A 25,466-nucleotide genomic window follows, 5' to 3' on the forward strand; every position below is an offset into this window, starting at 1 on the left:
TTATATTTATATATACTACTATTAGGTATATTTTTTTTAGTAAAAGAGGACAAGGTCTTTTAGAGGAAGGGCACTTGTTATAGGATAAGTGCCTTATATAGTAGATAAGTAAATAGAATATAGGATTACTTTATTAGTATATATCTAGGTATATACCTAGGGGTATATATCCTATTACCTATTTCCTTTTATAAGGAAAAGTAACCTTAATAGATAACCTATACTTATACCTAGCTCTTGTTCTATGTTATTTATTTAGCTCTTTATTATTACTTACCTTGTTTTACTACTTTACTATTACACTTTATCTTTATACTATATTACTTTATATTACCTATTATAGCCTTGCTCCTTTTATTAGATCTATAATAGCTAGTAAAAAGGCTATATTAGTTACTATTACTTTTATATATTATACTTTACTTCTATATATATACTAGTAAGACTAGGTATTAGTATAAGCTATAGACTATAGTAGTAGTAGTAGTAGTAGTAATAGTAGTAGTACCTAGCTAACTAGGTTTAATTTACTAGTAAAATACTAAAAGTATACTATTAATTTACTTATAACTATTAAATAAGGCTTATATAATAAATAGCCTTAGAGTACTTTTATACTAAAGACTAAGTATAAAGTATATTATATATAACTAGGCCTAAAAGTAGTAGTATACCTTTAATTATTTATAAATAAAAGTAATAAAAATACTTATTACTTACTAAGTACTAAAAGTTTAACTAACTACTACTTTATATAATAAAAAACTAATTATATATACTTTAGTTTTTTTAGTTTTAGCTAATTATATACTTACTTAATAATAATACTTAAAGCCTTTACTACTAGTACCTAAAGTAGCTTAGGGATTTAGTAGTTAATAGTATAAAAGTTATAGTAGTTAATCTAGGAATAGCCTCTTGAGTAGTGCTCCTAGGTTACTGTTACTCCTGTGTACTATGCTTTGCTTCCACATATGTACCAGTAAGACCAGGCATTACAGTTACTCTGACATAGCTGGCGAAGCCACTTCCATTGGTGTGGATTTCAATGGCGTTGGATACAATCTCAAGACATCTTTACTACAGCAAACAACTCGCCAATGTTACTCCTTAACTCTCGATTTTGGACAAGTCTCAAAGTTGAAATCAAATCTGTAACCAAGCAAAACGGGCGTTCCCCTGGTGTCCTAGGATTAGCCCACGGTCAGAACCGGGGATGCAGTGTTTCCTTTGACCATCATACTGCGCAACGCCTGAAGCTTCATGTGCATGTAGAGCATAATAATCACATGGACAGTGACCAAGATTGAGCCAAAGCCAACAATTACCACGCAGAATACCCTTTCTGACCCTGAGCGAGAGACACTCGTGTGAGATGGGGGTTCCACCACGATGCTCCCATGTTTCATGCTCATCCGTATCTTCCGTGGATTCTTCCTTTTCGGGGAGCTGCTACTAACCCTCGATCTCATTGCTTCAAGGATGTGAATGGCGTCTCGCATAGATTCCTTGAAATCCAGAAACGTGTCAGGCTTTGATGCGTAGCAGCAGTTTTGATTTGACTTACTTCCTTGATAGTCATATTCTCTGGAAGTTAGGGTTCAGGGTCATCCCTACTTTCCGTTTTTCGGGGCAGTGAAGAAATATAACACGAAATGTTTGAGTGTAAGTAGATGAGGTTTGACGGTTGGGCAGTTGGCTGGCGCTCTTATATACTTTGGCAAAATAGACACTCTCGGAGTTGCTCGAACCCGGTACTCTCAACCAGGGGTCAGGTGACCGTCCCATGATTCCTTTCATTGTGGCTGCATCAGGTTTCTTTGCAGATTTCAAGGGGCGCAGCTGCCTTGTCCATGTTACGTTAAGGGTAACTTGTTCCAAATTTGACAGGTTCGCCGGGCCTCTCGGAGGAGATTCTGATCCTCGGCGTTGATTGTGACATTACTCGTTTGTCAATCTCATACACCGTCTTGCTGTCGCAATCAAGTAACTGTAGCTGAGAGGGAACGCTAAGTCTGCCTTGTCCTGTAATTTGGTCCCGAGATGAATGGGTAGCCACGCCGTTATGATCCAAGTGGTGTTGTGAATACCAATCTGAATCGACTATGTCGAAGCGCTGATTCTTTCAAGCCAAGGAACACGTCAACACTCTCGGAGTCATGATGGATGTGGTTTCAAGCAGAGAGAGCATCACGCTTGCTCTATCTTCAGCGGCCAAAGCGATCATCAAGAGAATCGCGAGTCAAGAGTCCTTAGCCAAGGCTAGATGTATAACAACATCACTCAGATTGATCAAATGTCCGATCCGTGCTCCCTTGGAATCAGACAGGAACACCACTCTTTTCCCAGTAGCCTGCATTCGGGCTGCCACCTGAGCACTAGTACGTTGCATCGCCGCGGCTTCGCCGAAACGTTCACAAGGCAGACTCAACAAGGGGCGTCAAATTGACGCAGCTTTAGATCGAGCTCTCTCTTATGAGGCGGTCCAGTACCGGTCTAGCTTCCGCATTTGGAAGCATCTGAAGTGAGCTCAGTACCAATACTGGCTCCTTGACGGCCGGCTCCATGGGTCCATCATCTACCAATAGTCTTGCTTGAACCTTGTCTTCTCGCTTCCGGATTGATTTCGTCTCTATCTATGACGCCGCCGAAGATCCTTTGCCCCCTTTCCAGGCAACCATGACGTTCAAATGCATCTCATGTCACGGCTGAGCCCCTGAAAAGGACCAGCACAGGTGGCTCTGGTATGGCGAGGCATTCCGTGATTCGTATGCCGACGAGGCATCCGTGAACGCTGCTGGTACTGAGGGCCCCTCATCTCTGTTCCTTACGAGACTATCCCTGGCGCGAGGCACTCTTTGTATTGTAATATTCAGGTGCCTGGCCGAGTGACTTGAACAGGTAGCTGGTGACATGGCCGATGGCAGCTTCATTTGAATGGCCCTAGCCAAATAGGAATCAATAGTAGTCCTTGAGAATGCATGGAATCAACCATGTCCGGACGGAAGGCTCTAATCTCCTTACTGGACAGGGGTGATTTACAGGGTGTATAAGGACTTACATTATGTATTCTAATCCTCTTCTAGTTTTTTTACCCCTTTTACTAACGTTATAAACTCTATGGTCAGTGACATTCCATCTGTCAGCATGGCTGCAGTCACCAACAGTGTTGATTACCGTTGCTCGGTAGGACTCATAACCTCCCATTCGTTAGGCTGTCAAAGCTAATATGTAAGGTCCTAGATGTCTCGTTTTTCCCCTATCATTTTACGATAAGCAACTGTTTAATTAAAGCATTACTTCAGTTCTTTGTTAATTAATGACTGTCTATTAAACCTATTGACTTTACTTACGCTGGGGAGTACTTTGAAGTTGCTATCCCGCAAAGCAATTTGCTGCTCTAGTTCCCCTTTTTAAAGGTTTTTTTCTTTAAGCTGACATATGATCTAGGCTTAATACACAAGTAGGAAATTAACCTATATGACTTTAAAAGCCTAATAGTTATAGCCTTAATATAGTTCCTTAAGATGGCTTTTATAGAGATCTATAGTACAGTAGGCCATAAAATAGTAAACTACCTCTTGGCTTAATGTCAGGACTAGTAGTGTCCTGGGCTTCTATAGGCTGTGTTTTAACGTAATCTATGTGCAAGTGATGTTTCCCTTAGTAGACTTATCTTAAATTATAACTAATATATTATAGAACTCTATAGACTATACTTATATAATGTTCTTATATATCCTAGTAGTTATTAGCTTTAAAGTCTCTCCTTTTTACGAAAAGCTTAGAAACTTTAGCCTAGGAGACCTAGATTATACACTATAAAAACTATTAGCAGTAATACCTATATTTAATTAAAATATAGATAATTACTATATTACACTCTTTATTTATACTCTAGAGTTCTCTAGAGGAAAATTAAGCTTTAATCTAGGTTAGAAATTAAGAAGCTTAGTAATAATATTTCTTATAGTTATAATATCTACTTCTATAGATCTGTCCTTAGTAAAGACAATAATAACTACTTTAATAACTTTATTATAGATATAGTAATAGCCTTATTATAAATAGTTATATTTCTTGACTACTCTATAGAATATATTACTAAATTTAGTAACTTAGTTAAGTCTATGCTCCCTGTTGTGACTTCTAGAGATCAAGCAAGTTTCTTATACTAATAGTGTTACCTCCTACTGATATTCTGTAGTGGTTAATAGACGGGTTACGTATAGAGCTGAGTATGAATCAGATTTAAAGCCTCCGCGTGTTCACTAACGACCTCTTGTACTTATGTCCTCACTTGAGGAATCCTGCTAAGAACATCTAACCTCTCCTCCTCTAGTTAGTAACACAGCCTGTTAGCTTTTAGTCTCTCTGTGATTAGTCAGTCTTGGAGGAAGGACATGATGCTCTGATAGAGCTGCAGAAGGACCTGTTGCAAGGCTAGACATGGTCTTAGGTTGTCTGCAACTTGGTGCCTATGCTTACCCTTCTGGATCTTTGGCCTTGGTCCTGAAATCTTAATAGCCTGATATCTGGATCTTTGCTGAAAGATTTTGATAACTTTTGGTAGGCCAAAAAGTGCTAAACACGCAAGATGTGCTCTAGAGATTAATATACGCGCTTCGTCGGACTTTAACTGTAAGGTTAATGGATAGTCAAGGAGACAACTCTGTTGTGGCGGAATCCCTGATAGGCGTCATTGACAGAGTTTATCTGCCTTTTCGCCAACGGTTCCAACGGACGGACGCATACCTGGACGACTATCAAAATCTTAGTCTTGGCGATATTCCTAATGAGCCGAAAATGGACCATGCGGGAGCATTGCAGCTATTGTATCTGACCTTTCACCTGTTCTGGAAACTGCCTGCCGAGGAAAGACGCATGGTTTGGGTACAAACACTGGAATTCGAACCCTGCATTCGTGGACTGGACAGAAGGGACTACGGACTTGATGTTGTGCTTCCGCCTCTTACTGCACTCGTCGTATGTCGGGAATCACGACAAGTAGCCTTGCAGGTTCTACAATAATCGTCGAACCAGTATCGATGGGTCAGTGCAGATAAAGAGGACGACGAGCTCGCTCTATTATCAGAATGGCAATATAGATGGAGCCTGAGCCTTGGATCATACTTGGGGGGCTTCATTAGCCTATAAGCGACGTCCTGACCCTGTTTCCCACAACTACAAATTTTGATTTATGCCGACCGTGTTGAGACCAGCGGAATACTGTAGTTACTTAAAAAAAGACAATGGATAGAAATGCTGACCTCGACGAGACTTCTTTGAGAACGAAACCAACAAGGTCTTGCAGGCTCTTGAGACTTCGGCTGTAACACTAAAAAGTGCAGGTGCGCTTCATCTATTTCAAGGTAGTTTTCCTGTGTGATGATACTGTACAGCTGAACGCCTTTCGAGCGGAGAAGACGGCCGGAGCAGTGCTACAACTGCCAGGAGATCACTGACCACAAGGTCTACCAATGCAACAAGCCCAAGGTATGTGCCAGATGTGCTGCAGAGGGGCATAGTCACCACGAATGAGTCTGCTGCTAACTAAACACTTTAGAGCTAAAAAACAATAATTAGCTGAGTAAGCGCTCTTACTCCTCTAAGAGCAGGTTGATATAGTATAGTAAGGATATTATGTTCTTAGCCTTGTTAGCCTTAATGTGAAAGGAGCATACAATAGCGTATACAAGGAAAGACTAGTCTAAAGAATGAAAGCGCAAGGCATCCCAGAGGACTTGCTCCTGTAAGTATTGGCTTTTTGCTCTAACTGCATAGTAATAATCTAAATCAACAGGCAGTCGTCTAAATTGCAAAGCCTACCGCAAGTAGGCCTTCCGCAGATCTGGTGCAGAGACGCATTAACAACAACGGAGGAGCAATGGCCTTTGTCAACGACTTTACAGCCTGGGTCACAGGGAAAACAGCTCAAGATAACCGCAAAGGCATCGAGTCCATCATACGAAACGCCATCCACTGGGAAAGGAGGAGCGGCGCAACGTTCAAGGCAGAGAAGACGGCCATTATCCATTGTACCCGCAATGACCGCAAGTCCGACCCGGAAGCGTACATGATCAAAGGACGGCCCGTTCAACCAATTAATCACGCCAAGATCCTGGGAGTCACGTGCTTTGGGTTCTTCACACAACCTCTGTAGATTATTCGGGTCTCGAAGTAATGACACATTGTTTCGCAAGGGATGATTACAGTATGACGGTTCAGCTGAGAGGTCCAAATTTACTAGAAGGTCGGGTGGGAGGTAAACAATATCAGCAACCTTCCAATGTACAGTAGTGCATCTAATTGTCAACAGCCTGCATGGCAGTAGGCGGGTTTCTCATCTAGTTCCCCCGCTTCTTATTAGGTAGAGAGCAGAACCTATCTAATAGAGACGAGAAGCGTTTGCCTATTAGTTCGCGGTTGAATGCGGCGATGACATGCACTGCGCATCGTCACAGCGCTTGCAAGAAAGAGGGTATCCAAAGACGGCTTGGTTGGCTTATTGATTCCCGACAAGCGGTGCAACGTGACGTACAAGGTACCTGCCCCCCCTCCGGAAAATGCGCGTAGAGGGTACCTAACCTGTGATACAGGCAGCAGCATCGCAAAAGCTCACGCCATCACTGCACATGACAAAATCCTCGACCTACTCCCAACGATGTAGTCGGCTGGTTGTTCCTCTGCTGGTATCATCCCCATTCGCCCGTTGGGACGAGGCTTGATGGCGAGGTTCATAGCGCCACCTTGGCACAGAGGCACATCCAGGCTACAAATAGTACTGCGCCTCTCAAGCGAGCCAACCACCATACTGCACGCACGTGTACCATCGCAGTGTCAGATCACACACTCGCTATTTGCAGCGAACAGGCCAGCACCATGACCACCTACTGTTACCATAGACGGCCTTCTGCATGCGACAGCCTGATTCTGCCCCTCAATCTTCAATTATCAGAGTCCCGATCTGGATGCCACTTCCGTCTGACACCGACGTTGCCTTGAGTACGTCAGATAATATATTTGAGCACTCTATCAGTGGAATCTCTAGGTATGAAACCCATTAATTCAGCTTACAGTTTTCCAACGTCAATATCCAAATCCAACCAAAAACAGCCAAACATAGCCAAACACAGCCAATCACAATGTGTACCAAGGACCACTCAACCAAGATTTACACTTGTGGCGACAGGGTAACAGAGGACTCGAACTTCACGCCCTGTAATAAACAACCTAAGCCAGGCCACACAGTCACCGTGAACACCATGGGCTCAAGCAGACAGAGGGTGAAATGCGGCCGGCATGGTTGCAGGGACCCATGATTTCAACCAAGAAGGTAAGCTTCATATCATTGACCTGGTGGCTATTGCTTACGGAGAATCCAATTTGTGTAGATCTTGAAGGGAGAATTCCGATACCCGGTCTTTACTGTGCCGCTGATTGCGGGGGTGTACGCTCTTTTACACCACAGACTACAGTCATTATGTCACGATAGCTTCACAGCCAGCTATCATCACATAGGACAACCACACGCTGCAACCCATGTGATAGGTGCTGATTCATGCTGTATAACTTTCATTACTCGAGTATACCGCTCATTACTCGCTCACACAACTATGAATAAGGCTCCTATCAGCTTATTTCTACTTGCAATAGACGAAGCCTTTTATAATCCTATTTTCATATGCCCGGCGGTGTGCTCACCTTCGTGACACATTACTCATAGAAGCCTAAATTCAATCCACCCTCATTGATAACATGGCTAAATCCATATCCCGCTTCACATCGGCGGCGCTCTTGTATTTGTCAGTCCAACAGCCCATGATGATGTCACCTCCCCATAATGAAGAAACATCCGGGAAATGTCCTCTCTCGAACCTTTCTGTAACCTGCTCATCATATTGGACGTTTTTCCTGTTCAGCCTGTCTGTAACACCAGGCTTACAAAAAGGCCACCATCCGGTCACTATGGCGTAGAGCACAGAGCCAAGAGCAAATATGTCGGTAGCTGGCGTCGTCTCGAACTTCAAATTCCAGAAGCCAGCGTCGGGTAGTTGCTCGCCATCCAGGTCACGCTCTTTGCACACCGAACCGTTGAAGTCGCTGAGCCAAATATCCCGCCCGTGAACCAGAAAGTTCTCTGGCCGTAGGTCGGAGTGCACGACGCCACGATTGTGGATATATGCTATGACATCTACTGCTTCACAGCACCATCGTTTCCGTTCATCCATGGTGACTGTCGCCAGCCCGTCCTCAAGGTTTTCCTGTAAGTTACTGTCGGCTTGAGCTAGCAACAATCCTTGGCGGCCCTCGAATTCGCGACATCCGTAAAACCTAGACTCTGTTAGTGGAGGCGAAGCACTCTATAGAGGAGAAACAGACGGAAGTATCAGCTTGTTCTTTCCCAGCGCTTCGTAGATTCCCCGTTCCACTTCAAACCCTTTTGCCCTGTCTCGATTAAGAACATCGTGACCGTCGTTGGTTAAGGGGACCTCTCTTGGCACTTTCAGAACTTTTCCCGGCTCAAATTCATATATGTTTGACGACGACCCTCTCCATCGAGGCTCGTTCATAGTTGTCATGATCGTGTCGACTCTTCGGTGGTGATAGTCAAGGGAGGAATCGTGCAGGAGGAAACTCAAGCCCCATTTAGCGAGGCACCCAAGTCATCTGTCTGGGGATGACATTAGTCAGCATAAACAGAGGTAAGAGCCTAGTCTCGGAAAATTGTTCTGCCGTGTCCTGCTGACTAATTTGTAGCAGTACTATCAAATATTCTGTAATGCAACCTGACTCCCGCTTTCTACTCAAACTCTACCAGTAGTGGCAGCTCACAACAGAGGTTGAATGCGTATTGGCATCATAATACCAGGAGAGAATACGGGCGTTGGGTAGGTCGGTCGGAAGGAAGTCTCGCAGCAAGTGCTTGTCGCCAGTAGCAGTCCAAGTATATTCTCGATGGCCGGTCAGGCCATAGATAGCGACAGATAAGGTTTTTAATTCAAGTTGAAAACAGTGGATGGGACTTATCCTTACTTGACGATGGGGTCTGTTTCCTTGACCAGGATGTCTAGGCCAAGTGAACGAACAGGCAGGGCGGATGGTGCTTCCGGTTGCGGAGTGGTTTACCCATCGCACCTAGGGTTGCATTTTTTGGCAAGGCGAGAGAGAGACATGGTCATTCAGTCAGTAATCAGGAGGGGATTGAGAGTAAGGGAGCTTGTGTTCAAGGTTCCAGGTTCGATATTACGTATGTGATTTTTGGGATAAAATTCAGTTCCTAAATCCCTCTGCGAACGAATACATAAGGCTGGAGCTGCGTGGGACGCGTGATTTTGGATTCCAGTTCGCTGCAACGGCATCTCGCTGTTTCCATGTGGCCAATGGATGGCGCGCATCGATTAAGCATTCGAGTTAAGGCTGCCGAATGGTAGCGAGATAAGTCGAGATAAGTAGAGATCACATACTCGCCAATATGGCTACTTTGGGCGAATGCTGAATGAACTAAGGCCACGTGTCGTCCGCTGCTGCCTTGCGTATCAATTTCCATATGATCGTCTTCCACCATCCAATGGCTACATAAAGCGTTGTTCATAGTGATCATATATGTATGAATATCATGCACTGTCTTGCCATCCCCGCGTCGCACTGAACTTGGCACCGCCTTGGATTTCGGTCATTCCTCTGGGTTGGCTGGAAGTCAATTGCCTGGAATTTCCTGCTAGAAGTGGTAGTTGTGAATAGCTTCCTACTACAGCTCTGGGGCAGCCCTAGGTGACAGAAAGTGAGATCCCACTACCAATGGCGGCAAATGCTAGCAGCCCAGCTTATTTAATAATTTGGACCATTAGCAGGTTGACGTAAACTATCACGACCTAGGTGGCAACGACGTCTCTAATCCACAATCTACTCTCGCCCTCGGTCATCTTAACATACGAGTGATAAGTCATGTTCAGGTCCAGCTTAGGAGTGAGGAGCTTCATGGACTCCCACCCGTGATTGACGAAGATCTCATTCTCAAGATCGACACCGTCATTGGCGTTCATAACAAAAGCCCCGATCTGCGAGATCGCATCAATGTACACTGGGTTAGAAAACCAAGTGTTGTTATGAGGAATTCCCTTGAAAGAAACTATGCCTGCCGCTTCAAAAGTGTCGTTGTTAAGAGTGGCCGCAGAGAGACCACAGTACTTGGGATCAAAGTCAGCAAGCTAGGTGAAAATCTTGTAGATCATGGCCTTGCTTAACATGAAAGTGTGTCCAGCCCTTCCGACTTGTGCATATAGGGCCTTCGAGCGAGTCAATGCATCAGACGAAGCCGCATCAAGGGTAGCGTCCGATCTGACTGCCTCAGCAAGAGAGAATCGGATCTTGCAATTAGCATGTTGCTCTATGGCTATGTCCTTGCTCTAGATACAGATATCAGTATTTTTGATTTCGGCCAGTCATTGGCTGTTCAGACTCACATCCACGCTGGAGAAGGTGCAAAACACGGTGTTGCTCTGCTTGTCAAACTTGGCATCAGTGCAGAGGATCTGCTCCTTGCCAACGTCGTTCGCAACCAAGGCGCTCTGAATATGCATCTCTGCGATCTCGGTGACTATTTCATCGTTGGCCATACGGGTGACTTACGTGACGTAGTTGCCGACCATGAGAGAGATATCGGCATAAACAGACTATAACAAAGAGTCAGCCACCTCATTTAAAGAACAGCCATTGACTTACCGGAGTGCACAGCGGAACACCATAGACTCTGTGTCCCTAGGCCATAGAATGGACGTCTTTTGAGTTAAGGTCAACATCGATTATTACCTGCCCATCAGCACTTCCCCTCAGAGTATCCTTTACCACTCTGTAAATAGAAGAGTGAGGGAACCTAGCAGGGCCTATAGTGGTAGCCAGATCGCCCTTTCGAAGACTTCAATCGTAGACATACTGCAGCCAATACTCCTTCATCGTCCATCCGCAGGCTGGCAGCTGCAACACCTCGTAACACTCAGGGAAGTCTTCGTGATACTTGTCCCATCTGATGTTGACGCCAGCCATGTACATGCCGGCCATGGCTTCCACCAGCAGTTGCCAAGTATACATTCCCTTGTGCATAGAAACAAAAGTCTGCATATGTGTTCCGACGATGTCCTTGGCCATGCGGCAGATTACCAGAGCTGGAACGATCTCGACATCGATGCTGTTGTTGTTGACGAGACCCTCGCTCTTTGTAATGTTCAAAGCTTCCTGAATATTGACAATATTCCTGCAGTGACGGACTAAGTAGCCATCGCCGAATTTTAATGACTTGCGAAGAACCCTGCTGAGGGTCAGGAAGATAACAGGAACAACAGGGTCGCGAACCCGAACCTTTGATAAGAGTTTGAAGAAGGGAACAAGAATCGGGTGGACCTGCAAGGTGTGGAAGCCAAAAGGTGTCGCGAGGACGTGACACCGCATGTCTTTCGACTCCAGGAGGACCCTAACGTCAAGGACTCCTGGAGATGACACCAGAAATAGTTATCGAATCTGGTTGCCATTGGCAGAGATCATCAAACTCAATTTCAAAACCTTAAAAAAAGAATGTTTAGTTTTAATTAAAGCAATTAGTTAGTGGTAACAAAGTATTTTCTATAGTTAATTTTCTAGTCTATTAGGTTAAAAGTAAAATATAGTATAATATATCTTTATTTATAGTATAGTAGGCTACCTAGTAGATATATATAAATATAAAAATAAAGATATAGGATCTAGTGTACTCTTTTAATAGCCTAGATATACTTATTATAGATATAGAAGATATAACACTTAGTAAGTCTAAAAGTTACTATTAAAATACATAAGTAATAGATTATATAAATATTTCTTATAAAGGGCTATTAAAAGTAAAGAGTCCTTAGTAGTTAAGTCTATTTATAAAAGCCTAGGTAGTCTTTAATTATATACTTTTATATTATTATTAGCTTATTAGGTAAAAGAAATTTTTTTTATATAGTTATTAGTGTTAGTTAAATAGAATTATAAAAGTTAATTAATTAAAAGTTACTTAGAGAAAATATAATATTTATACCTAGTCTAATATTATTTCTTTAAGTTAGTGTTTACTATTAATAAAGAGAAACTATTCTCCTGTAAGTTTAGTCCTAGGTAATCTATATATTAGTAGACTTAGAAAGTAAGTTAAACCAAAGAAATTACTTATTATAAGTAGTTATATATTTAATATCTTTATAACTTTCTTTATAGATCCCTTTATAGTAGATAGAGTAATATTATATAGTATAATTATATCCCTATATTAGTTCTGATTTTTCTTAAGAACTTACTTAGTAAAGAGGAATCTTTATTAATTTATTAGTTATATTACTTTTTATATTTACTTTATATATCTTACTTATAGGCTTTTAACTTTCTATAATTATATAAATAAGAGTAGTATATACTAGGTTATAATAGTTAATCTCTATATCTTAGAGAAAATTATCTATTTTAAGTTAATATTACTTAAGCTATAATTTATACTAATTAATAGAAGAGAATACTTATATTAAAGTAGTTAAAAAATAATAAAAAGAACCTATTATAAGATATTTTACCTAGTAACTAAGGACTACTTATACCTTATATTTTACTTTTACTAACTTCTTATTTTTTATAAATAAGTAAAATATTTTATTAGGTTATATATAGTACTACTTTATTTATTAGTGTTAGTAGTTGTATATTATTAGTAAATAGGAAGTACTATAGTACTAATCTATACTAGTTACTTAAGGAAGTTATTTAAGCCTATACTATAGAGGTTCTCCCTTTAATAAGAAAGAGAAAATAGTATTAGACCTTTTTTTTATAAAAAATAAGCTTAGTATAAGCACTAGATTACTAGCTATAAGGGGCTTTAATTATGTCTATAAAAGTATAACTTATCTCTATATAAGAAGGCTATATTTAGCTTTAATTTTATAATATAACTAGATAGCTAAGTAATTTAGTTAGCTACCTATATTATATATACTTTACTAGTGCTAACTATAATATCTAAAAGGTTATTATAGAGTATAATATACTAAGTATTAAAGTATAGTAATTTTTTTCTCTTGCTATATAAAGACTTTTATTATTACCTAGTATTAATACCTTAGGTAGTTATATATTATATAACTAAAGGATTTTATTAGGCTATTAATTAATTACTAAATAAGAACAAAGTAAATATAAGGTTATAATATATATAGTAATTACTACTATATTTTATTAATTTATATATTCCCTTATTTAGAATAGTAATTATTTTAGAATATCTATAATTAATAAGTAAATAAGTTAAAGTATTACTTAAGCTAGAATTTTATTATAAACCTTATGTCTACTATAGATTAGTATAGTAGTTATAGTTACTACTTTACTTATAGCTAATTTAGCCTTAGTTATATCTTGTTATTTACTTGTCCCTAGGATAATCTATCTCTAGTTTATTATAAATTAAAGTATCTATAATATTACTATATAGCTATATATAAAGGCTATTAAATATAGTTTATAGTTTAATAATAGTAATTATATATTTAGGTATCCTATAGTAATAAGTAATAAGGTATTTATAATAATTCTAATATAGCCTTCTTACTAGCTATTATAGATCTAATAAGAGAAGTAAGGCTATAATAGGTAATATAAAGTAATATAGTACAAAGGTAAAGTATAATAGTAAAGTAATAAAACAAGACAAGTAATAACAAGAAGCTAAATAATTAATATAGGACAAGAGCTAGGTATAAGTATAAATAGTCTATTAAGGTTACTTCTCCTTATAAAAGGTAATTAATAATAAGATATATACCCCCTAGGTATATACCTAGATATATACTAATAAAGTAGTCCTATATTTTACTTATTTATTTACTATATAAGGCACTTATTTTATAATAAGTGCTTTCTCTCTAAAGAACTTTATTTTTTTTTACTAAGATAATATACTAAATAGTAGCCTATATAAATATAAAGTATTATAATTACTTTTCTTTTTATATATAATAATACTATTACTTATTATCTTTAAAGTTTTATTAAGATTATTTAGCCTTTAGTAGTACCTAGGCTATATTATTATTATTAGTGTTATAATATTATTTATAAGCTTAGCTATACTAAGTTATTAGTATAATAACCTTAGGGTAAGTAGCTAGAACCTAGAGGTTAACTATAGTTTTTTATTTATTAAGCTTAGTAGCTATTTAGTTAACTTTATTTACTAACTTTTTAAATAAGCTAGTCTTAAATATAGTAAGTATATTAAGGTTATTAGCTTTTTTATTAAGAAGTATAATTTTAGTATTTATCTAGTTTATTTACTTCTTAAGTTTCTTAAGGTACTATTTATACTTATATACTTTATTAGCCTTTTTATAAAGGTTTTTTATAATATTATTAATATTTATATTAAAAGTATTAGTTTTTTTTATAATATCTTTAGTAAGCTTAGTAGCTATATTAGATTTAGTATTATATTTATTAATATTACCTTTATAGCTATTAATATTATTAGCTAGCTTAGTAATTTTATTCTTAAGCTTAGTAATAGTATATAGTTACTTTTTTAGCTAGTTAAAGTAATAAATCTCTAAGATATAGATCTTATTAAGGTATTAAATAAAAAAAAGTATACTTATAACCTTTAAGTTAAATTAGCTAAGTTAATAAAGAAATATAAAGCTAATAAGTATAGCTTAGCTAAAAATATTACCTATATATAGCTTACTTTTTTTATACTTAGTTAAGAAAGTATTTCTTAAGGTAATAATTTTATAATAAAAGTATATATTTAAGGTAAATAATAATTACTATAATACTATAAAGTTACTTTATTACTAGGTATAAAAGGCTTTAACCTAGGCTATAGTCTTCTTTTTAAGCTATTTATTATTACTTTTATAAAAAGTATCCTTTAGGTAATAAAGTACCTCCTTATAAGTAAAAATAGCTAGCTTTAAGCTATAGTCTTTTTATTTTATAAAGATATAAGGTTCTTATATCTAGTTATTAGTATAATTAGCTTGTTTAGTTATAATAGCTTTAGCTTTAGCTTTATAAGCTTAAATTTACTTAAGGACTTACTTTTTAGTAGGTTTATAATTATATAGCTTAGTTATTTACTTTATATAGTTATTAATTTCCTCTAAAGTAGTAATTACTATTGACTTCTATATATAATAATAGGATTTTTAACTCTCTAGTGTTATTATACTTTTTTATTTTCTTAGTAAGTCTTATATTAGCCTTTATAATATTAAAGAGTTTTCTTATAGTAGTAGCCTTATTTTAAAGTTACTACTAAATACTACTAGAGATATATTATCTTTTTTACTTATAGTCCTTAAGTAAAAGCTTTTACTACTTAATAGACTTTATAGCTTTATTAATATTTATTATTATATCTTTAGGTAAAAAACCATTATTATTATAAATACTAAAGATATTAAAGTCTATATTATTATTATTAGTCTTACTAATATTACTATTATTCTTAGTAGCCTCTTCTTTATCTTAGGACTAAGGGGCTAGTTAGTTAATAGTTATAAATAATAGCTTAAGAATAAATCTAGGCTTATTAACTAAGGTAATAGTAACCTTATTAGGCTAGCTAGTTTAGTTATTAAGCTAACCTACCTAAAGACTAGTAGTATAAAAAGGGTTATCTTTATTAAGGTACTAGTTAAGGTTAATAGTGTCTAGGTTTAAGGGATTATTATTACCTAGGATAAGGCTAAATTAAATTAAGGTATTTATAATAGCTTATTTCTTTTTATTTAAGAGGTAAAAGTTTACAAAAAGAAAAAAAAAGAATATAAGAAAAAAAAGTATTATTACTATAAAAATATTAATAAGTTATTATTAATAATAATAGTAATATAGTAAAGTTAGTAATAGTAATAAAAAAAGTAATAGATTTAGTAAGTTAAAAATAAGAAAATAGTAGTTATAAGTAAGTAAGTTAATTTATCTTATTATTATTATTAGTAACTATAGGTAAAAAAAGTATAGTTAGTTATATTAGGTAAAAGCTTTTTTTATTATTTTAAGATACTAAACTATATAAGTATTTTTATTATTTTAAGATACTAAACTATATAAGTATTTTTATTATTTTAAGATACTAAACTATATAAGTATTTTTATTATTTACTATATAACTATATATCTTAATAAAAGAAAAGTATTAGTTATCTTTAAGTTATTACTATTTTTATTAAAAGAAATTAAGAAATAAAGTTATTATTAAGAATAAAAGTATAAAGCTAAGTTTCTCTCTATATTATTATAAAGTATTATAACTATTTTAGTACTAACTATAATAGTGTCTATAAGAAGTCTACTAGTATAGACTTTTAGCTTTATTTCTTTATATACTTTACTACCTAATTAATAAAGTTAGCTTTCTTAAAGTTAAAAACTATATTCTTAATAATAAAAGTAAGGTGTTTATAAGGTTCTAATATATTAGACACTAGTAAGTACCTTTTTTACTTAATAAAATACTTAACTAATAAGTAGTTCTTTTACTAGTTAAATTTATAGTCTATAATCCTTTTAACTTTAAATTTCTTTATATTATTTATCTTTACTAGCTTTAGAGGTAATTACTTCTTTTTAAAAAGGTTATTACTAGTTAGTACTTTCTATAGCTATATAGTAAATACTACTAAGTAGACCTTTTAGTATAGTAGTAAGTTAAGTTTATAGGCTTTTAGCCTAACTATATAGGTAATATAGAAAGGTCTAGTAGACTAGAAAAACTATTTTTACTTAGGCTTACCTAGTAGTAAATAATCTTTACTAAGTTAAAAGAAAACCTTATCTTTAATATTAAGTTATATAAAATAATAATAATAATTATATTTTTTTTATTACTTCTACTATATTATTATAACCTAAGAAGTTATAGGTAATATTACCTTACTAAATAACTAGTAGGTAGTATAGTATTTATATAAGACTAATAATAGGTTAAGATAAAATAACTTCTTAGGTTAAAAAGAACTATAGTGTAAGTTATATAATAATAAAAAAGACTAATAATACTAAAAATAGTCTATAGTAAAGGGCTAATATTTAAGTATTAGTCCTAGGTACACTAATAGGATTAGGACTTATATATAAAATAAACTTAAATATACTTAAGGATAGACTTTTATAGCTCTTTAGTAATTAACTTCTTCTTATAATATAATTTATTTAAATACTTTTTAGTATTTAACCTTAGTAATTTAATTAATAAAAGCTATATAAGCTACTTTTATAACTATTAACTACCTAACTAATTACTAAGTAATTTAAAGACTAGTAAGCCTATACTACTATTAACTAAGTATTAACCTTAGCTTATTTTTAGTAAAAACCTTACTATTAGATTACTAACTATAATACTTTAATTACTTTTATTAAGTAAGTTAACTTTAATATTTACTTAATAGTAAAAAACACTATATTAAGCTCTAAGAATATACTCTTAATAAACACTCTTAAGTCTTAGTGTTCTCTAGATAAAGAACTTAAAGATATTATAAAGATTAATAATAGATTTATTTTACTTAATCTAAGATTTAATAAAGATAATAAGGCTATTCTTACTATAGATTAGTATCTTATAATTTAAGGAATAGTTAAGAGAAATACTAGATATAATTAATAGCTTATTAATATTATTAATAGTAATATAGCTAAACTAAAGTACTTAAAGAAATTTATTCTTAAAAAACCTTTAACTAAAATATAAAAACTTAAAAAAACTATTAAAACCCTCTAAGGTACTACTAATATTATCTAAACCTTAGTTAATAGCTGAGATAAGCTTAGACTTAATAATCTATAACTATTTAATAAAACCTTAGGACACTTAAAAGAATTTTTTACTTAAGTCTAAGTATACTACTAGTTCTATAATATTAGCTTTAGAGATAAACCTAAGAAAGTTATTTATACTACTTTATTTCTTAAGAAAAAAGTATTAGCTTAGTTTAAACTTTACCTAATAGACTATATAATAAATAACTAAGTAAGCTTAAAAATAAAAACTAAGAAAATCTTTTATAAATACTTTAGGTTAAAGAAGATACTACTATTACTATTTTAAGACTTTAATAAGAAGTAATAAGCTAAGTAAGAACTATTTAACTTAAGATAAAATAAGGCTACTTTATACTATATAGCTAAATTCTAGAAACTTACTACTAGACTTAATATTACTTAAGAATTCTTAATCTTTATATTTACTAAGGACTTAAGAAAGATATTAAAGATAAACTAGTTAAAATTATAAACTTACTTAAAGACTTTTTATTATATATTAAACTTATTATTAAAATTAATACTTAACTATATAAATAAAAAAAAGAGAAAGAGATATAATAACTTAATATATATATAAGTAAGAAGTATACCTAAGGACTAAAGCTACTAAAATAGTAAAATAAAATATTTAATAAATAGTAAAGACCTTATAATACCTAGGTAAATACCTCTTAAGAATACTATACTAGACTAATAAATATAAGTGTAGTATATAAGTAAGACTAATATCTACTATATAACTCTAAGATTATTAAATACTTTAACTATAAAAAGATAAGTTACTATATAAAATACTATAAGTAACCTAAATAACTTTAATATAAGACTTTACTAAAGTATACTAAGAAAGCTAATATAGTTACTAAAGAAGTCCTTTATTAATAACTAATATAGACTACTTACTATAATAATAACTATACTATTTACTAAAATAGTAAGAAATAAGTAAAATAGTATCCTAAGGAGCTAAAGATAAAGAATATCTTTATAAAAAACAAGAACCTTAATAAAGAATAAAGAAACTAGAATATTATTATAGTACTTACTATAGTATAAAATATAACTCTTAAGAAACTATAAGATATACTTACTATACTTAAACTTAATATAATTAAAGAATAACTTAAGTAAAGAATAGTAGTAATAAGGAATAACTATAAGTAAACACTACTTAATAAAACCTTACTAAAGAGAAACCTTAAAATTATTACTATAGTTAAGAAGTAATATAAAATAGTAGTAAAGATCTAGGAAACCTTTAATAAAAGAACCTAAAATAAGACTATTATACTTAATAGTAGATAAATCTATAATAAGCTAATATAAAGGCTTATAGATCTTTAGACTATTAATAAATATACTAGTAAGAATACTTATTAAGTACTAAGTAAGTATAATAAATAAGTACTATAAAGGTTATACTAAACCTTATAAAACCTATAAAAATAATAAAAGAATATATAATAATAGACTAAAGTAAAAGAAAAAAACTAAAGAAACTTCTTTTTATTAACTAAAGTATACTTATAACTCTATATAACCCTTAGGAGCTATAAGGTAGTAAAACAAAAGCCCCTAGACCTAGAGAATATACTAGAACTTACTAAGACTATATATATAAAAGAATTCTAAAATATATTTACTAAGACTTTTAATATTACTAGAAAATAATAGATTACTTAAGAAGAAGCTTTAGAATAATATAACTAGTAACTTATTACTAAGCTAATCTAAGCCTAGGATATAGTATAAGATAAAATTAAATAACTATATATAGTAAATACACTAGACTTTATTAAAGAATAACTATAAATATAAGTCTAAATATAAAGGATCTACTAGAAGTAACTTTAGCTAGAATAAAATATTCTAAAAACTATAACTAAAGTAACTAAACTAAGTATATAATCTATTAAAGTAGTTATAGTAAGTAAAAAAAAGAAGATAACCTAGTTTTTACTTTTATAACTTATTATTTAAGAACTAACCTTTTAAAACACTATTAAGGTATAAAGAACTAGCTTTAATAAAGAAGAAATTACTAAAGAACTCTTCTTAGATAAGTTTATTTCTTTTAGTAAAATAAAATAAAGGGCTACTAAGTAACTAATAAAGATTAGCTAAGATAATATTACTAAGCTTAACCTCCCTAAGATTTAGAATTATAGAATTAAGGAATAAATATATAGCTTACTATTATCTTTATTTTTTATTAAAAGTATACTAGACTATAATTTAGATAAACCCTTTATTTTATAAACTTATAATAACCTTATAATATAAGGTAATAATATCTTTAGCCTCTTATTTTATAAAGTACTAAAGGATATAAATAAATAAGAACTTCTATTTTATAGGACCTAAGATATAAATATTAAAGAGAAACCTATTATCCTATATAATAAAGAATCTATATTTAAAGACTATAAGTACTTAGACCTAAAACACTTACTATACTATAAAGTATTTAAGGCTAACTATATTTATAATAAATATATAAAATATAAAAAAAAAGAAGTATATACTTTTTACTTTTATAGACCTTATAATAAACTAGTAACTAAGTACTAACTTAATAAAGACCTTTATACCTAAAAGGTTAAAGAGTATAAATAATAAACTATTTACTTTAAGCTAAGCCCTAAGTATCCTATACTATATATATATAGTAAGACCTAACACTAGTTAGAATACCTTTATAATAAGTATAAATACTACTATATAGGAAAAGCTAAGGTATAAAGAACCTAAAAGAAAAAGGCTAAACCTTTTTAAGAATACTTAAAAAATAAGATATATTACTTATAAAAGAACTATAGATAATAAAGGACAAGAAGTCCTTATACTTAATATAAATAAGTAATAATAATAATTATTTTATATTAAATATTAAAATTAAAGGATAAATTACTTACACTATAGTAGATAGTAAAGTATAAATAAATCTAATATTACCTAGAATAGTAAATTAACTAAAGATAGTATAGTAATTAAAAAATAAATTATATAGCCTATAAACTATAGAAAATAAAATAGTTTTATATACTAATAAAATAGTTAATAAAGAGACTAAGGCTTTTTCTATAAATATTAAAAGTTATTATAAATAACTAGCTTTTAATACTATAGCTATTAGCTGACTAGATATTATTTTAGAATCTTATAGCTATAAAAGAATAACTTTAATATAGACTAAAGAATAGGCTAACTTTAGTAAAAAGACTTAGCTATAAGGTAGTATTATATACTATAACCCTTAAGTAAATATAAAAGATAATAATACCTTATATATATTATAAAGATTAAGCTTATATAAGACTAGTAACTTATATCTATAATAACTATTAGAAATATAATATAAAATAAAGAAGGTTTAAAAGAAAACTATCTTAATATAGTACCTTTTAAATATTAATAATATACTAAGCTATTTACTAAAGAACTAAATATAGGCTTACTAAAGTATAAACTATAGGACTATAAGATTTAACTACTTAGAAAAAATACTAAAGTTTAAGCTAATTTATATACTTAACCTAATAAAAAAGAAAGCACTTAATAAATAGCTAAATAAAAACCTAGTAAAAGGTTATATTAGACTATCTAAGTTACTAGTAAAATACCTAATCCTATTTATACTAAAGAAGAATAAAGAACTAAGACTTTATATTAACTACTATAGACTTAGTAATGTTACTAAAAAAATAACTACTTATTACTACTAATTAGTAAACTATAAAACCTCTTATATAAAGCTAACTAGTTTATAGTACTAGACCTAAAGGGAGTATATAACCTTATTTATATAAAAAAAAGATAAATAAAAAATAGTATTTTATATAAAGTAAAGACTATTTAAGACACTTATTATACTATTTAGACTTACTAATATACTTACTATATTTTAAACTATAATTAACTATATTTTATAAAAAAGCTAAATATTTTTATTATTTATTACTTAATAATATCTTAATCTTTTTAAAAGACCTTAAAGAACACTAAGAATATATATATTAGGTACTTAATAAACTTTAGAAAGTAAAACTTCTAGTAGAACTAAAGAAAAGTAAATTCTATACTTAAAAGGTAGACTACCTAGGGTATACTATTACCCTAGGATAAATATAAATATAAGATAAGAAAGTAAATATAGTTAAAGACTAGCCTACCTTTAAAAGTATTAAGAATATTTAATCCTTTATAGGATTTATTAACTTTTATTAAAAGTTAATTAAGAACTTTAGAGATATTTTATAACTAATATAGTAACTTACAAAAAAAATACTAAGTTCTTATAGACTAAAGAATACTAATAATCTTTTAAGAAACTTAAGGAGCTTATTAGATCTAAACTAGTCTTTATAATACTTAATCTAGATAAGCTATTTAAAGTTAAAACTAATACCTTTAACTTTACTATAAGGAAATAGCTAAGATAGTAAAAAAAAAAACTTTACTTATATATATTTTACTTAAAAATATTTTATAGACCTAAGTTAAACTACTAGATCTATAATAAAAACTTATAGCTATTATTAAAGTATTTAAGAATAAAGACTACACTTATTAGGAACTAAATACTAGGTGTTAGTTTATATAGACTATAAGAACCTTTTTTATTTACTACTTTAAAGGTTCTTAATAAATAATAAATATAATAGTTAGAATTTTTCTCTAAATATAACTTTAAGATTATTTACTATAAAGGAATAGAAAACAAGAGAGTAACTACTTTAAGTAAAAGACTAGACTATAAAGTACTAGTACTAGAGAAAATATAAGTTATCCTTAAATATAATAATAATAGTAATATTATACTAGCCTAAAAACTTATTATAATTAGTAAATATATTAATACTAGTATAACTAGTAAAATAATAGCTAACTAGATCTATAAAATATATAGTACTAAGGTATATAAGCACTAAGGAGTTATAAAGATATTTAAGAGAATTTAATAATACTATAATAAATAAGTTATTAATAAGGAAGTAGCTATAGTAATTAAAGACTATAAAATATATAAGAAAAGTAAAAATAGTCCTTATAAGCTATATAAGTAAATATAACTATTACTAGTACTACTAGAGGTATAGTACTTTATCTCTTTAAACTTTATTATTAAACTTCTAAAGTTAAAAAAACTACTTATAAAAACCTACTATAATAGTATATTAGTTATTATTAATAGACTTATAAAGTACTTTTACTTTATCTTATACCTAGAATTAAGTACTATAAAAGATCTAGTGTATATCTTTTTAAAATATATTATTAGTAACTATAGATTACTAAAGAAAATTATATTAAATAAAGATAAGTTATTTATATCTAAGTTTTAGAAATCCTTAATTTTATAACTAAGAGCTAATTATAAGCTATTAACCTTATTTTATTTATAAACTAATAGTTTAATAAAAAGACTTAATTAAATACTTAAGTAGTATTTATAATATTATATTAACTATAACTAAGATAATTAAGTACTACTACTACTTATAGCCTAATTTACTTATAATAGTACTATTAAAGAAAGCACTTTAAACTTACTTTTTTACCTAAACTATAGATTTTAACTAATAGTATATAGAGAACTATAATAAGGACTATAGGCACTAAAAGCTATAGTTAACTTTAATAAGATTTAAGAACTCTAAGAATTAGCCTTAAGAGACCTTAAATTTATTAAATAATATATAATAAAGTATACTAACTAAAAAAGGATTAAGGGACTAACCTTTAAAAAGAAAGATAGTGTATATCTTATTTACTAGAATATTAAAACTAAGTAACTAAGTAATAAACTTAATTATAAAAAACTTAGATATTTTAATATCCTTAAGAAAATCTTACTAGTTAACTATAAACTTAACTTACTAGAAATAATAAGAATACACTTAGTCTTTTATATTATACTACTTAAACTAGTACTATAGGGATTAAATACTAATAACTATATTATTATAGAACTAAATAAACTAAAGTATAAAGTTAAATATATTATTAATAAACACTATAAAAATAATATAGAATAATACCTAGTAAAATAAAAAGAATATAGATATAAAGGTAACTTATAAGAACTAGTTAAGAACCTTTAGTACTCTTAGTAACTACTTTAGGACTTTTATAAGCACTAGAGAGACCTAGTACTAAAGGGCCTACGTTAGTAAACTTATCTCTAAGCCTAAATAAAGACTAGTTTATATTATTAAGAACCTATATAAACTATAATTCTTTAACTATTCCTTTTTTATAAGTATTTAATATTAGCTCTAAAGCATTAGACTTATTTAACTTCTCTATTTCCTAGTAGAATATCTTAGCTTATTTTTCTTAAATAAGTTTCTAAGTTTTCTAAATATAAAATAAATAACTAGTAGTAGTTACTATTAATAACTATAGATAAGTAAGCTTCTTATAAAGCTTTAGAAGCTTTTTACTTACTTTTTTCTCTTTTTTATTTTACTCCTTCTATTATATATTTAACTTTTGCACTATAAAAGTATTAGTAATAGTAAAAGGAATTACTATAATAAAGACTTATATATTAAAGCTACTAAAACATTATTATAAGGCTTCTTTACCTTAATATAGGTTTAATAATAAGTAGAACCCTTACTAAGTTAATAAGGAGCCTTTATATAGTAATAATAAGTGTAAAGTATATTAGCTAAAATTAAATAAGCTTTAATAAATTCTAGAAGAGCTAGGCGCTTATAATCTTTTATCTTTATTCTTTAGGATTTTAACTTTTTTAATTTTTCTATATAACCTAAAATAGTGTTAGTATTATAGTAAATAAAGAAGTAAAATTAATAACTCCTTAACCTAAGAGAAGTAACCTACTTATATAGGTCTTAAGGGTAAGACCTTTAAGAGAGAAGACTTAATATTATAACCTAAGAAGTTATAGGTAATATTACCTTACTAAATAACTAGTAGGTAGTATAGTATTTATATAAGACTAATAATAGGTTAAGATAAGATAGCTTCTTAGGTTAAGAAGAACTATAGTATAAGTTATATAATAATAAAAAAGACTAATAATACTAAGGGCAGTCTATAGTAAAAGACTAATATTTAGGTATTAGTCCTAGGTATACTAATAAGATTAGGACTTATATATAGGATAGACTTAGATATACTTAAGGATAGACTTTTATAGCTCTTTAGTAATTAACTTCTTTTATAATATAATTTATTTAAATACCTTTTAGTATTTAACCTTAGTAATTTAATTAATAAGAGCTATATAAGCTACCTTTATAACTATTAACTATATAACTAATTACTAAGTAATCTAAAGACTAGTAAGCCTATACTACTATTAACTAAGTATTAACCTTAGCTTATTTCTAGTAAAAACCTTACTATTAGATTACTAACTATAATATATATTAATAAAAGCTAGTATCTTTAACTAGTATATTTAGTATATAATATTAAAATACTTTAATAAAGGACCTTTTCTACTAATATACTTTAGTATTATTCTAAAGTAAAATCTAAGAATAATCTTATTTAGTAAAAGACTTACTATAACTACTAATAGGTTATTAAGTAAGTACTATAAAGCTATAAAAGTATTAGTCTATAGAATATTAAGGTTAGTATATATATAAAAG

At 31.0% G+C, this 25,466-nt stretch overlaps 3 protein-coding genes across 3 annotated transcripts; all 3 read right to left on the bottom strand.

Moving 5' to 3' along the window:
• Positions 1–1,168: 1,168 nt before the first annotated feature.
• On the bottom strand, positions 1,169–1,648 carry LY79DRAFT_573946 (uncharacterized protein). The gene is made up of 2 exons (XM_060559529.1): positions 1,568–1,648; positions 1,169–1,508 (listed from the first exon to the last, which is right to left on the bottom strand). Exons 1-2 carry the CDS (start codon positions 1,580–1,582, stop codon positions 1,194–1,196), a joined length of 330 nt encoding a protein of 109 aa, XP_060406816.1. The 5' UTR covers positions 1,583–1,648; the 3' UTR covers positions 1,169–1,193.
• A 6,088-nt stretch (positions 1,649–7,736) lies between these two features.
• Positions 7,737–8,573, bottom strand: LY79DRAFT_530922 (kinase domain-containing protein; the record flags this gene model as incomplete). The annotated part of the gene is made up of 2 exons (XM_060556217.1): positions 7,737–8,334; positions 8,383–8,573. The coding sequence occupies 2 exons, from the start codon at positions 8,571–8,573 to the stop codon at positions 7,737–7,739; spliced, it is 789 nt and encodes a 262-aa protein (XP_060406817.1).
• Positions 8,574–9,875: 1,302 nt separating this feature from the next.
• On the bottom strand, positions 9,876–11,448 carry LY79DRAFT_585422 (uncharacterized protein; the record flags this gene model as incomplete). The annotated part of the gene is made up of 6 exons (XM_060560493.1): positions 9,876–10,211; positions 10,467–10,600; positions 10,633–10,676; positions 10,726–10,781; positions 10,813–10,876; positions 10,937–11,448. The coding sequence occupies 6 exons, from the start codon at positions 11,446–11,448 to the stop codon at positions 9,876–9,878; spliced, it is 1,146 nt and encodes a 381-aa protein (XP_060406818.1).
• Between the last annotated feature and the right edge of the window lie 14,018 nt (positions 11,449–25,466).

The sequence above is a fragment of the Colletotrichum navitas genome (assembly GCF_030913465.1).
Source record: "Colletotrichum navitas strain CBS 125086 chromosome Unknown LY79scaffold_244, whole genome shotgun sequence".
NCBI classification, from domain to species: domain Eukaryota; kingdom Fungi; phylum Ascomycota; class Sordariomycetes; order Glomerellales; family Glomerellaceae; genus Colletotrichum; species Colletotrichum navitas.